Below are 12,161 nucleotides of genomic sequence, written 5' to 3'. Positions count from 1 at the left end.
CTTATTTTTCCTTGTTTTGTCATAGCTGTGGGACTGTTAGTTGTAAATAAAATATTTTAATACAGAAATGCTGCACCTAATTGCAAAATTAGGGACTGATGTCAACCAATAGACAGCAACCTCACGGAGTTTAAACTGAGCAGCTCATACCAATCCGAAAATAGGGGCGTGTCGTTTTCATTTCTAACGATTTATACCGTCAAATTTGCATTAAAAACACTATTCTCCGATATGCTTATAAAAATAACATATCAAAAAATATTTTATAATGCAAAAATATTCAATAGGGCTATTTTTCCCTATTACAATAACGAACAGTTTTCATATTCATCCCTACATCTTACCCTTAAGATGTTCCGGTGTCAAAGTTGAGTAGCAGGATTGTCATGTCTTTGTTGCATCTGTTCCACCTCAAATGTTATGAATAGAAGTGTGTGAATATATGGAAAAATAATAACCATCTTACCTTAAAAGAAGTGTTTCATCAGTGCCCTCAACAGGTATGTTTTACGTGTAATAATATTAAGAAATTGTTTACAATTTCATGGGGAGAAGTCTTAGTGGAAGCGAAGCCATTCATCCATGCTAAGTTAACTGCCCGGCTAGCCGTTGGCTAACATTAGCTGTACTTGTGGCACGGCTACTGAATAGCATTAAATCTTAGCATTTATATTACCACAAATAGTCATCATTATCTGAATTGATAGCCACAAACGCGAACTTTTACCTCATTGCACCGTATTCTAAACCTGTTTTAAAACAGGAAATGTATAACCGTTTTAATTCATGTTAGCTTGTTAGTTAGCATAGCCATGGAAGAAAAGGGTAAACATTTTAGCAGGTGTATACTGTATGCTCTATTTAAAATATCCACTGTTATAAATACTAAATCTATTCGGCTATTAGTAATTTGACTTTACTTTAATGTATCACGGCCATTTAAATTATCTTTTGTTGGTGTTTGTGTTTTGGTTTATGTCTTGTACAACTCCACAGCCTGACTAAAGTATGCTGTCACATGCGTTCAATTTCATGTACTGCCAAACTCTTATATGTTAAACCACATGTACATCACCTAGCTGTGTTTCTTCAACATCCGTATTGATTTATTTAATAAAGTCAAACCACCCAAAAGATGGAAGAAAAGCTGAATGGATCACTGCCTGTTGTATCTCCGGAGTACCTTCAACAGTGGTGAGTCTTCCTCCTCACCACAGTGTGGCCAGACTGGACCCAGATTATGTCAGCTGCCCTCTAACTGGCAAAGTGTGATACTATGAAATGAAAGCATGTGCACATAGTTGCCCGTTTGACATTTTGTATTGTTTTTTACATCATTATTTTTAATAATATGCCATTTGGGATCATGAACAATTGTTATAAAGGTGTATATTTTCTTTAATCAGAGCTCAGTGTTCTTATGATGTGATCTGATACGTGGAACACAATTGGGGGAAAAATGTGGTTGTGTTTGATTTGCTAACACAGAGATGTCAAAATCATTTCAGTTCATTTACAGGATTTTTTAATATTCAAGCTGTTGCTTTTCTTCAGGCACAAGAATCAAGAGGGGGTTTTTTTTGGGGGGGGGGGAGTTTAAGCAAAAACCATAAGTTCAGTTGAATCGGACATATATTAAATGTTTTGAAAAGAGTATAGAGTCAGGTGCCAGTTTTTCTGCTCTACCTACTATATTTAGAAGTGATTTAATTCACAGTAAACCTGCTTTATAGCAGAACCACTAAGGCTGTTGATGTTTTTGTTTAGTTTTAATTAGATTTAATCTGTTTGTGCTATACTAAATAGTTTATGAAGTTGCACTACTGTCAGAAATGCTTGAAATTAAACATGTGGGATCTTGTAATTAGTAGAAGTGAACCAATCCGATATTACGTATTGGTATCGGTCAGATACGGACGTAAATTACTGGATCGGAGAGAAATAAAAAATGTAATCCGATCCATTAAATATCAAAAAAAGCTCCTCACAAAACTTGCGACACGGTGTAACTCGGCTCATAGGCACGTCGGAGCAGTGTGCTCACGTGATAGAGCGGCTGTGTGTATTTGTAGCCTCACTACCAAACCGGCATTTCATCTCCGATGAAGTTATCCCAGAGAGAAGTAAAGCAAGTGTGTAAGTTCATCTCTGAATGTTTGTAAAGCATTCCCACGTTAAGCTTAACAACCGATATATGGAGCGACTGCCTCTTCTCTCTCACTCTCCTGATGCTACTTCAATCGTGAAACTGATTAATGATCAGCTGATTGGCTTTTCTGTCGCGAGTCCGTCTCTCTTGTTTGTTTTTGGCCCACTAGGTGTTGAATCTATTTAATTATTCTTGAAAAATAATTTATTTCTGTGCATTTTTTTTCACACTGCATCAAATTATAGTTGATTACGTCGATTAAGCATCATGAGGGTGGGGGGTGGTTCCCTTTTTTTTTTTTTTTGCTGGGAGTTTGCAACCCTATTAGTTAGGTTGCTTAATATTTCTGCTAAGTACTCTTTAAAATACCAGAATAGGAAGGATGGAGTAGGTTTAAGTTTATTTGATTGATCAGTATTGCTGAACTATGAAATATTTTGTGGGCAGTGTATTTTTTACATACAGGTATAACAGAATAGCTTTAGTGTTGTTGTTTATTTTAACTTGAGTATGAACTTATACAAAATGCAGCAAGATATTAAAAAAACAGTTTTATTGATTAAAAAACACTATATCGGACTCATATCGGTATCGGCAGATATCCAAATTTATGATATCGGTATCGGACATAAAAAAGTGGTATTTTGCCATCTCTAGTAATTAGATGATTAAAATCAATGTGTTTGCTCTTTTATCACCACTCAGCTAAATACAAAAAGACCTAAACAAAAAGCACATAGTTTATGTAATCCAGCTAACATCTGTTTTAACTCCACAGTGCATCTCACACAGCCAACTTGATTGTTGTAAAAATACTTAACCATTTTGTGCTTTTGTTTTGTTTTTCTAAATTTCCTCCACCTCAGGGTTCGGTCTGCCCAGCAGTTTCAAGCTCTCCAGGCTCAATATTCAGACGTCATTCCTGAACATCAGTTTCACTATACAGAGCATCAAGCTGGAGAGCCAGCTATGGCAAACATGGTTAATCCGGAACCCGTGATGGATCAGCTGGAACCTACCAACTTGACAAAACGTACTTTGATATATTTATTGTGTTAACACCTAGTTATAAGTTAGGATCAGGGTTTAAAATGGGCTGGAATGATATTCCTTCAGTTAATCTGTAATTTAGTCTGATAGGGGTCATCAAAACATTATGAGTTAAATTGCCTATCTGGGCACTAGGCCTTTATGTTTTGTTTTCTGCTGCATGATGTTCAGCAGGAGCAGGTAAATTGGCTGGAGCTACACCTAAGCATGATGTGCTCAGCTTTAAAGGCTTCCTCCTTCCTACAGTCGCTCAGAGTTCCTTTTGCTCATAGACAGTGACAAGGGAAGTAAGTTTATTAACCAAAGCATGAATATTGTGTAGTCAGTAACTCAGTTGTGTAAAGTATGTATTGATAAGTTGGAGGAAGGAGGAAGCTTTGCTAGGGCAGCTGACCGCAGCCTGTTCACAAAGAAAAATCTACTGCGGGTTATAAACTTTTTCCCCTTGTTGCACTTTATCCTCAGTTTAGGATCTAATGTTAGTTTAGTGTGACAGTCTTACCATTATATATGGTGTTTTTTTTTAATAGAATTTATTTGCTGTATATTAGGGCATGATGATATATAGAAATAGTCTGCCAAAACTGCAGTTTAACACCACACAAGAGCAAATGACTTCCAACAGTACTTACATCATGGTCTCTTATCTTTTTTTATTTTTGTTTTCTCAATTCTTGTAGCTCCAGCTAAAAAGAGAGGCAGACCAGCTCAACCCAAGGAACCAGGGGCACCCACACCACCAAAAGTCCCAAAGGCACGAAAGCCACCAAAAGACCCAAATGCACCTAAAGCAAAACCAGGTCCAAAGCCCAAAAAGGCAGCTCCGGCTGATGGGAAACAGGAGAAGATTGATGAAACTTTCAAGAAGGTAAAGAGGAAAGTAGACCGCTTCAAGGGCATGTCAGAGGAGGAGGTCATGAAAAAGACTCTACCAGACCTGCTGGACTACAACCTAGACTATGTCATTGTAAGATTCACTTTTTAGTTGGATAATTATATATTATGTCTAGTTCACTGCTAGACCATAATGTGAACATAAGCGTGGCTAACCTCACCGGTTTGCTTTCAGATTGGTATCAATCCAGGTCTGATGGCAGCTTTCATTGGAAGATGGTTTCCAGGTCCTGGAAATCATTTCTGTAAGTTATGATACTGTAATTATTTTGAGTTGTCTTGTGGTAACATAAAAATGGATCTTAGGCTTCAGAAAGGTTATTGATTTGCTGACACAGTGGTGCAGATTTTTACCTTACAGAATAAAACATGTCCTGGTCCTTTCTCTGTGAAGTTTGTAAATTCTCTTCCTGTATGGAATTCTTCTGGGTACACAGGTTCAATAAAATGTCCGTATTTATTAGCCTTTGGTGCTGAATCACCTGGTCACTTTTTGATTTCAGGGAAGTGTTTGTTTCTGTCTGGATTTACTGATGAGCAGCTCAACCACATGCATGACACCGTCCTACCTGTTAAGTATAAAATGGGCTTCACCAACATGGTGGCCAGGGCAACACCAGGGAGCAAAGATCTTACAAGGTATATGACTGTAAAAGATTTCAGTCATCATATTAGAAAATAAATATTTTATAGGTTTCATAAACCTTTTTCTTTCATTTCATCTCACCAGTAAAGAGTTGCGTGAAGGAGGCAAAATTCTTGTGGAGAAGCTGAAAAAATACAAGCCACTTATTGCTGTGTTCAATGGAAAATGTAAGCCCACCTACTAACAAAGAGCAATAGTTGCCATAAAACAGTTTGCTTAAGTCAGTTAAGCTAATAGTTATCTTATTTTGTCCACAGGCATCTATGAAATGTTCTGCAGAGAACTGTTTGGTAAAAAACCACAAAAACTCGAATTTGGTTTGCAGCCACACAAGATCCCCGACTGTGACGTGGTGAGAACTCAGTTTTCAGTCAGGTTTTTAAAAGTTTCTTCAGATATTGGTGGAAATGATACAGATACATGCTGTTCTTCAAGAATATTTAAGAAATATTTTCATCTGTTATTTGTATTTATTCAATAAATTTAATAGACAATGTTCAAAGTGTGAAAATAATATTAAGAATAATAAAATTTTTCTAGTATGTTGTTCATAAAGGCTTAAATTTGTAATTATAGGAACTGACCCGAAATTGAATGTGCAAGCCTTTATATTTTGTGTTAGAAGTGATATGATCAACATATTGATATCAAAGGAAATCAATATAGACAACTAGAAAATTAAGAACTGCAAGTGTGATACTTAAAAGTAACTGATACTTCATTCTGAAGACTTTACTTAAGAGTTTATTTCTTCTTTGCAGGCTTTGTTTCTGATGCCTTCATCCAGTGCTCGTTGCGCCCAATTCCCTCGTGCTCAGGACAAAGTCCACTTCTACATCAAACTGAGAGAACTCAGAGACCAACTGAAGGGTGTCCAAAGAAGCACAGAGATCCAAGAGGTCAACTACATGTTTGACCTTCAGCTGGCCAAGGGTAAGCATGACCAGGGCTGGGTGGGTGGGTGTGTGTGTGCATGCGTATGCGTGTTTGGGTTTTGTTTTGTTTTTTTCTTTTAAAAAAATGTGTAACTTGGCTGTCTAACCTGAATTTCACCACTAAGTACCTTTACAGCGGCTTTAATTAGAAATTTTAATTAAAATTCAATTTTTAAAAAGTAAAACTACTACGCTGTTATTTACCATAGATACTTTCCCTACTTTTAATATTGTAGAAATGCCTCAAAGCCACTAAAATTAGTGAAGTCATTAATTTAATATCCTGTCCATTTTATTAATTTTTTAAAGCATTTTGTTAATTCTTCCCCTTTTATATCAACAGAGGATGCCAAGAGGCTGGCAATAAAGGAAGAACAATACGACCCTGGTTATGAAGATGCCTATGGCGGAGCATATGTCGAGAGAGGACCTGAAGGAAGCCAAGCTGAAAGCCAGAGCAACGGTCACTGCACGTTTTCATCTGCTGAAAATACAGGTAAGTCATTCAGATAGGGTGAGCCTGAGGGCGAGCTCGGATGCACCTAACATTCATCTACAGTCCTCGGCGCTTATGGTTCCTAGTTTCAGGTAGTTGTATTCTCCACCTGTTGAGACACTTGAGTTTGTATGATTTGCATAAATCTGTGTAGTTTGTATAAATTTCAGTTTTTATAAGTCCGTCTGTTACTCAGATGTGAATGTAGCGTTATGTAATTGCACGGACATATGTAATTTGTCTTAAAGTGATGGCACAATCCTGGCCAGGAGCTGGAGTAACCATGAGCATGAACTTTGCTACAGACATCATTCGTTCACATCTTACATGCATAGAAAAATGCTTCTGTTTCTGTGTTCTCCACCCCCAGAAGGAGCGCAGGAGGCGACTGTATCACAAACAGCTGATGGCCAGCTCCCAGACGGACAGTGGATGACCCAGTCTTTTGCAGATCAGATTCCAGACATAGGCAGCGGACCAAAAGATGGTAGCATATGAGGAAAAGGGCTTGCCTGTGCTACACACAGAGACTTGAGCAAACTTAGCTCTTACCTCTTTTTTTGTCAGGTTTTAAAATTCCTTTTTAATTAGTGTCTGAGTGGAATATTAAAAAAAAACATATAGTGGACTTTTTAGAAAATTTGCAGAATATATTTTCTGCACCTTTTTAATTCTTTGTGATCTTGTAAACATATACAGCATGATCGTCTTCACTGCAGTCTTTTTAAATATGTGAAATCAGGGACTTGACAGTAGCCTCTTTCAGACACAGTGCGTTCAACATCGATGGTGCTCTGTCCTGACATAAGTGATGGTAATGTTCCTCAGAGCTTTTTTCACACATACCATTATTCCAGAGAATTTTTTTTGACAACCACATGAATCATTATGCCGACCTTTGGTTTAAGGTGCTTCAGCACCAGTTTTTATACTGTCTGTTTCTTAAAGTGATTCGTAAATATTACTAGGTTTGGCCCAATAAGATTGCCCTTCTGACTTTTAGAACAGAGTGACCAGGGGTGCCCATTGATAAGATGCTGTAAGATGAATACAAATTAATACTTGTCTGAAAGTGGCTAATGATGTGTGACTGTCTTTTCAAAGACAGTCACACATCATTTAAACCTTTGTTTTGCCTTTTTACTGTACTGTACTGTACTGCACTGCACTGCAATGCAGTAAATGAGAACTTTCACATCTGCTGTTTAAACAGCAGATAAGTTCCAGAAATTTTATTTTATAAACTTGACTGATCAGTGTGAGCTTGTGTGATCCTCTGTTTGCAGGGAGGACTTGGTTAGCATTAAAATGTTACATTCATGGTGCTATGAACTGATGAGATGCAAAGTGATGACTCGATGTCAGAGGTCCTGCAGAGGCATCATCTCACCAGCCTTTAAATGTGTTACGAAACATATAATGGGTTTTATTTTATTTTTATTTTGCTTTAGGAATTGTAGAATTATGTTATGTTTATGATTATATCAGTCACACGGAATGACTCATTTGTCCATTAAAATTTACTGATGATGCTTTTTCTATACTTTTGTTTTACCTTTGTTTCAATATCACATGGTAGCTATTGTTCAATCTTTGCGAAGAAAAAGGCTTCCTTTTATTTTCCTGTTGTACATTACAATTAGACTCATGGTGTTGATAAGATGTCAACAAGTTCAGCAAATGCTGAAGTTTTTTTGTTTGTTTGTTTTCCTTTGTTGGTTTCCTTTAATCAATCTTTTTTCCACTTTCTTTATGGTTGATTACACGTCCCTTCCCTGGTGTGTTTAACATCACCTGGCCAGATGCAGTTCTAGTTGAGACTGGGGGCATAAGGTCCATGTTGCCATTGGTGTCCCAGCAGAGATTCATTTTAGAATTTGAGGTCATCTTTGATTTCAGAGTTTGTGTATTTATGTCTCGTCCTCTCTGATTCCTGCTGTCTGAACCAGATGACCTGCAGATGCAGTTATTCTCTTGAGATGCGCTGAAGAATATGAAGAGGAAAAAAACTGAAAATCACACAAAGGATGAGCTTTTCATTAATGTTACCTCCTTATAATATTAGCAACAGATACAGTTTGTTGGAGTGACAAAGACATGGCATATGTAAAGAAAGCCAAAAATGAGATTTAATAATCCTAAGGTTAAATCAGTTTTTTTTTTTAAAGAGGTAAAATTGTGAATTTTTATGTACACATACCTGTTGATGCTATCATTGCTAATACTCCATTTCTGCTTGTAGAAATCTGCAGACCACAGTAACAATCTGCAAAGTGCTGTACAGCTGAATGACACCATGCTGTCACAGTAAAACACAGAAAAAAGAAAGAAATTGAAGTACTAATTGCTGTTGTTAACCCAAGTTCATTCCAAAGCCCAGTAGAGAATAGGATATTAGGGAACTCTCAGATCAAACAGTTCACACTTTACCTTTTGGTAAAAAAGATGGTCAGCTCAACAGGTAAGATGAGGAAGGTAAGTAGATGGGTAAACAAATTCATTGTGAGGAAGTCCCTGTAATGCGGCCTCCAGCTGCTACTGTCATGACTATCCCTGCATGCCTCACATAGCACTAACACAGACACACAAAGGGTGGAAATTACATAAAATTATGTGTCATGCTACCTGTGAGAGACCTAGTGTGTGGTATAAATGACACTGTTCATTCATTTAAACCTCAATTTAATACATTTTACATAAAATGGGAAATTTAAATCATTAGTTTAAAATCTTAAGATTACATCATATTCTGCTGCTCAGTGGACCTGGCAGTCTATATAAATCCACCGAATAGATCAGAAAGACTGTTACAGCCTACCATTTTACTGAAAGCAGAGAGGATATTGTAAAGAAATATTTTATGATTATTTAAATATGAGCTACATTAGATTCCTCTATCTTCTTACCTTGAAGAATACAGCAGTATCAAGATGGTGGATGCAAGTAATGCCCTCCTAATGTAATACTTTTTCAATTTGTTAGCATTAACATATAATCGATTTAACTAAATGTCATTAACTGTCAGAAGTTAATCTTTGAAAAGGCTTTCAGGACCCCTTGTTTAGGTTTGTACACCACAACTGATGTTTTGTGAGTCAATGCAACCACCTCCACTGGGGTTTATCCAGGACCAATGGCCATGAAAGGCGAACATAAAGATGATTGTTTTATGTTCATACCAAATCATTACACTCTTCCTGTTCCATTTCTGTGTCCTCTTTACCATTTGAACCAGCGCTCTTACAAGGACATTTTTTTTCAATTAAAATAAAGTCTTACAAAAACTTCTGTATATCTGATGATCAGCTCGTCTCATTTGACCTCCTTACCTTTCTTGATAGCCACTGGGAGGTTCTCAATGACTCTGTGGTCCAGATGGTTTTCCTTGTGACACTTCATCATCCTCTCTTCTGCACGACCCACTTCCTTCGTCTGCTCACAGCAAGGAGATTTGGCTCCTACCACTGCACTGCTGTGAATATTTTGTGCTGTAAGCAGATCTGAGACAGTTGGTTGATAACATGTTTTAATATAACTTTATGGTGTAAACCAGAAATGCTAAAGAAAATGAAGGTGGAAAAATCTCACCTTTCTCTCTCAGGAAACAAAGAGCATCCATGTAGCCGTTGTGGCATATCTCAGCCAGCTTCTGCCTCACAAAAAACAAACAAACAGTTAAACATTACTGTACACTCTACTGCTTTAAAGTCGTGAGCTCTGAACATGAACCCACCTCAAGTCTGGGGGGGAGGAAGGATGTACAGACTCGATATACATTCCCTGTGTTGGCCTGAATGCTGACGTTTCCGTAGTGGACTTCAAAGAAATTGTATGACCCTTCTCTGGGGCAAATGTCACTCTCTCCTGAGAATGGCGCCATGGTGATGGTGTTTCTCTGCTCGGACAACGGCATCATGTTGCTCAGTGCTCCATCCACGTAGCGCTTAGAAGAAAGAAAAATGATCAAAATTGATGGCAAGCTGAGATGACGAAGTAGATCTAGTGTGACAAAAACATGTCACGAACTGTCCTCATATACCAAGCAGCCATAGCATTTATAAAGTAAAGGTGGATTACTACTCTCAAATAAAGATCATACGTATGCTGTGTGCTCTGTTTGTATGCTCAATCATAATTTAAAGTGTGCTTGCCTCTTTACCTGTGTGCTCTATGCCACTTACCTTATGTAAACCTTGAATGAGTTTAAAATTAACGTGTGAGCAGAGAAAAAAATTAAAAGCTTTGGCTGTAACAAAGCCTCCAGATATTGCGTCTTTTAGCCAAGAAAGCCATAGACTGTATTAGATGGCCATGCCCACCATAACATCACCGACCGATTAGTAAGGTTATGTTATGAAACTTGCTGAGACTGCTGAGATGGTTGTCTTCGCTCAACTGCAACAGGGCGTGATGAGAAAGGATTTGATATGATATATGAATGATATCCCGTTCCACTTCTATGATTCCCAAATTTACCTGCCTCTGAAATCTGGCAATAAAATGCTCCTGTAGCTTTGAAGCGGTTTTTCTTTCCCATTCTCTATGGTCTATGGCACAGAAATCTCTACTCATTTATTTCAATAATAAGACCAGTAAAAGCAAAGAAAGCATACAAAAAAAAGTTAAGCTCTACTGACCATGCCATGGTATGAAGGTGGAATGAAACCACAGTAAACAGGGAAAAAACAGCTGCACATGAGAACCTGCAAAGGTAAAGAGGTTAGATCACTAGAACAGAGAAGCCTAAAAGATCCCAACAATTTTTCTGTAAAGTCACCAATCTGATCAACCTGAATGAGCTCCTCTCTGCTGGCAAACTCGGACACCAAAACATTTTTCCCATCAGCTATTCGGGTGAGAGACACGCAGAGCCTTCCAGAAGCCCGGAGGTGGGCATCTTCTGGAAGCTTTTCCAGCAGGGAGTCCCTGACTGTCCGGAGCAGGCTGAAGGTCGGGTGGAAAACTCCAAAGGTGTGTTTTCTTGCCTCCTTCGCTGTGGTTAAAATATCAGCACACAACTGTTCTGAGGGAGAAAATGGAGCAGAACCAAATGTTCAGGCTAATGTAGAGAACCAGTGACATTATGATGTATCATTGCATTATCCACATGTCTGTTTTTTATTGCACAGCAGTTGTTTTCCTCTACAGTCCGCTCACTTGACCTTGAATTCTGTGCGACCTATGGAATTTGCTCTCACTGTTGTATCAGCTGTTTGTGTGTCAGGAACTTATGAAATACACTGCCTAGTGTCAGATACAACACCATTTGTTTTGAGATATGCCTGAACTTCATGAATGGACGGGTACTTCAAGTGCAAATGAAAAAAAGACAAAAATTTCATACAAAAATACAACGCATTGCAATAAACATGAATTATGTCACACAAAATGTTTTCATATATTCAACAAGGCATGTAGAAATAAAATAAACTTGCATATTTTTATTGGTCAATTTTGTGTATGAGAATGATACCAAGAGTTACATTTTATTTATGAATTCCTCTTTAATTTCTCTTTAAGAAACAAACTGTTGAAGAGCTGGACAAACTGTAATCTGCAGTGTACATTAAATGTGACTCACCAATGGGAATGCCAACAGTGAGAGCTGCAGCCACGAGACACCCAGAGGAAGATCCACAAATTTTAGAAGCACCATGAACCAGCTGTGGAGCCCGCTCCAGGATACAGCTCAAAGCTCCCACGTAGTAAATGCTCCTGAATCCACAGCCTGCAAAAGAGATGTTCCACTCCTCGACCCAGTTAAACATCTTACCTGGTTTCTCCATTGACTGTAAGATTAATTAAAACTCAGAACGATATCTATAATATTGTCATTTTGTCAGTCGTGTCTCAGAGTTCAGCTGGTGCATTTAGGAACCTCCCAGGTTTGACTTGACCTGCGTTATCTGCACTACAGTCAGATGTAAACGGGGAGTGTTTTAGCTGGCTATGGTGTGGTATTGCACAACTTACTAGGCTCAAACGTTTCAA

The 12,161-nt window shown here is 38.0% G+C and overlaps 2 protein-coding genes across 3 annotated transcripts; one reads left to right on the top strand and one right to left on the bottom strand.

The window, feature by feature from the left end:
* Nucleotides 1-343: 343 nt before the first annotated feature.
* Nucleotides 344-7,713, top strand: LOC308393054 (G/T mismatch-specific thymine DNA glycosylase-like). 2 transcript variants are annotated; one of them, XM_080876513.1, is made up of 11 exons: nt 344-500; nt 1,120-1,194; nt 3,016-3,182; nt 3,880-4,166; nt 4,269-4,338; nt 4,597-4,732; nt 4,824-4,906; nt 4,997-5,091; nt 5,501-5,672; nt 6,018-6,170; nt 6,541-7,713. In XM_080876513.1, exons 2-11 carry the CDS (start codon nt 1,136-1,138, stop codon nt 6,666-6,668), a joined length of 1,350 nt encoding a protein of 449 aa, XP_080732639.1. In that variant the 5' UTR covers nt 344-500; nt 1,120-1,135; the 3' UTR covers nt 6,669-7,713. The 2 variants fall into 2 exon arrangements, with proteins under 2 accessions (XP_080732639.1, XP_080732640.1); XM_080876514.1 differs by lacking the exon at nt 1,120-1,194 and having other exon boundaries at nt 357-500.
* LOC308393057 (patatin-like phospholipase domain-containing protein 2) lies at nt 6,773-11,938 on the bottom strand (the record flags this gene model as incomplete). Its single annotated transcript, XM_080876519.1, has 9 exons — nt 6,773-8,154; nt 8,371-8,469; nt 8,601-8,742; nt 9,500-9,670; nt 9,759-9,819; nt 9,904-10,113; nt 10,808-10,873; nt 10,961-11,193; nt 11,752-11,938. The coding sequence occupies 9 exons, from the start codon at nt 11,936-11,938 to the stop codon at nt 7,896-7,898; spliced, it is 1,428 nt and encodes a 475-aa protein (XP_080732645.1). The 3' UTR covers nt 6,773-7,895.
* Nucleotides 11,939-12,161: the final 223 nt, after the last annotated feature.

The sequence above is a fragment of the Rhamphochromis sp. 'chilingali' genome (assembly GCF_963969265.1).
Source record: "Rhamphochromis sp. 'chilingali' genome assembly, chromosome: 2".
Taxonomy (NCBI): domain Eukaryota; kingdom Metazoa; phylum Chordata; class Actinopteri; order Cichliformes; family Cichlidae; genus Rhamphochromis; species Rhamphochromis sp. 'chilingali'.
Note: the sequence above shows the minus strand (reverse complement) of the source record. Positions and strands in the feature narration are given on the sequence as shown.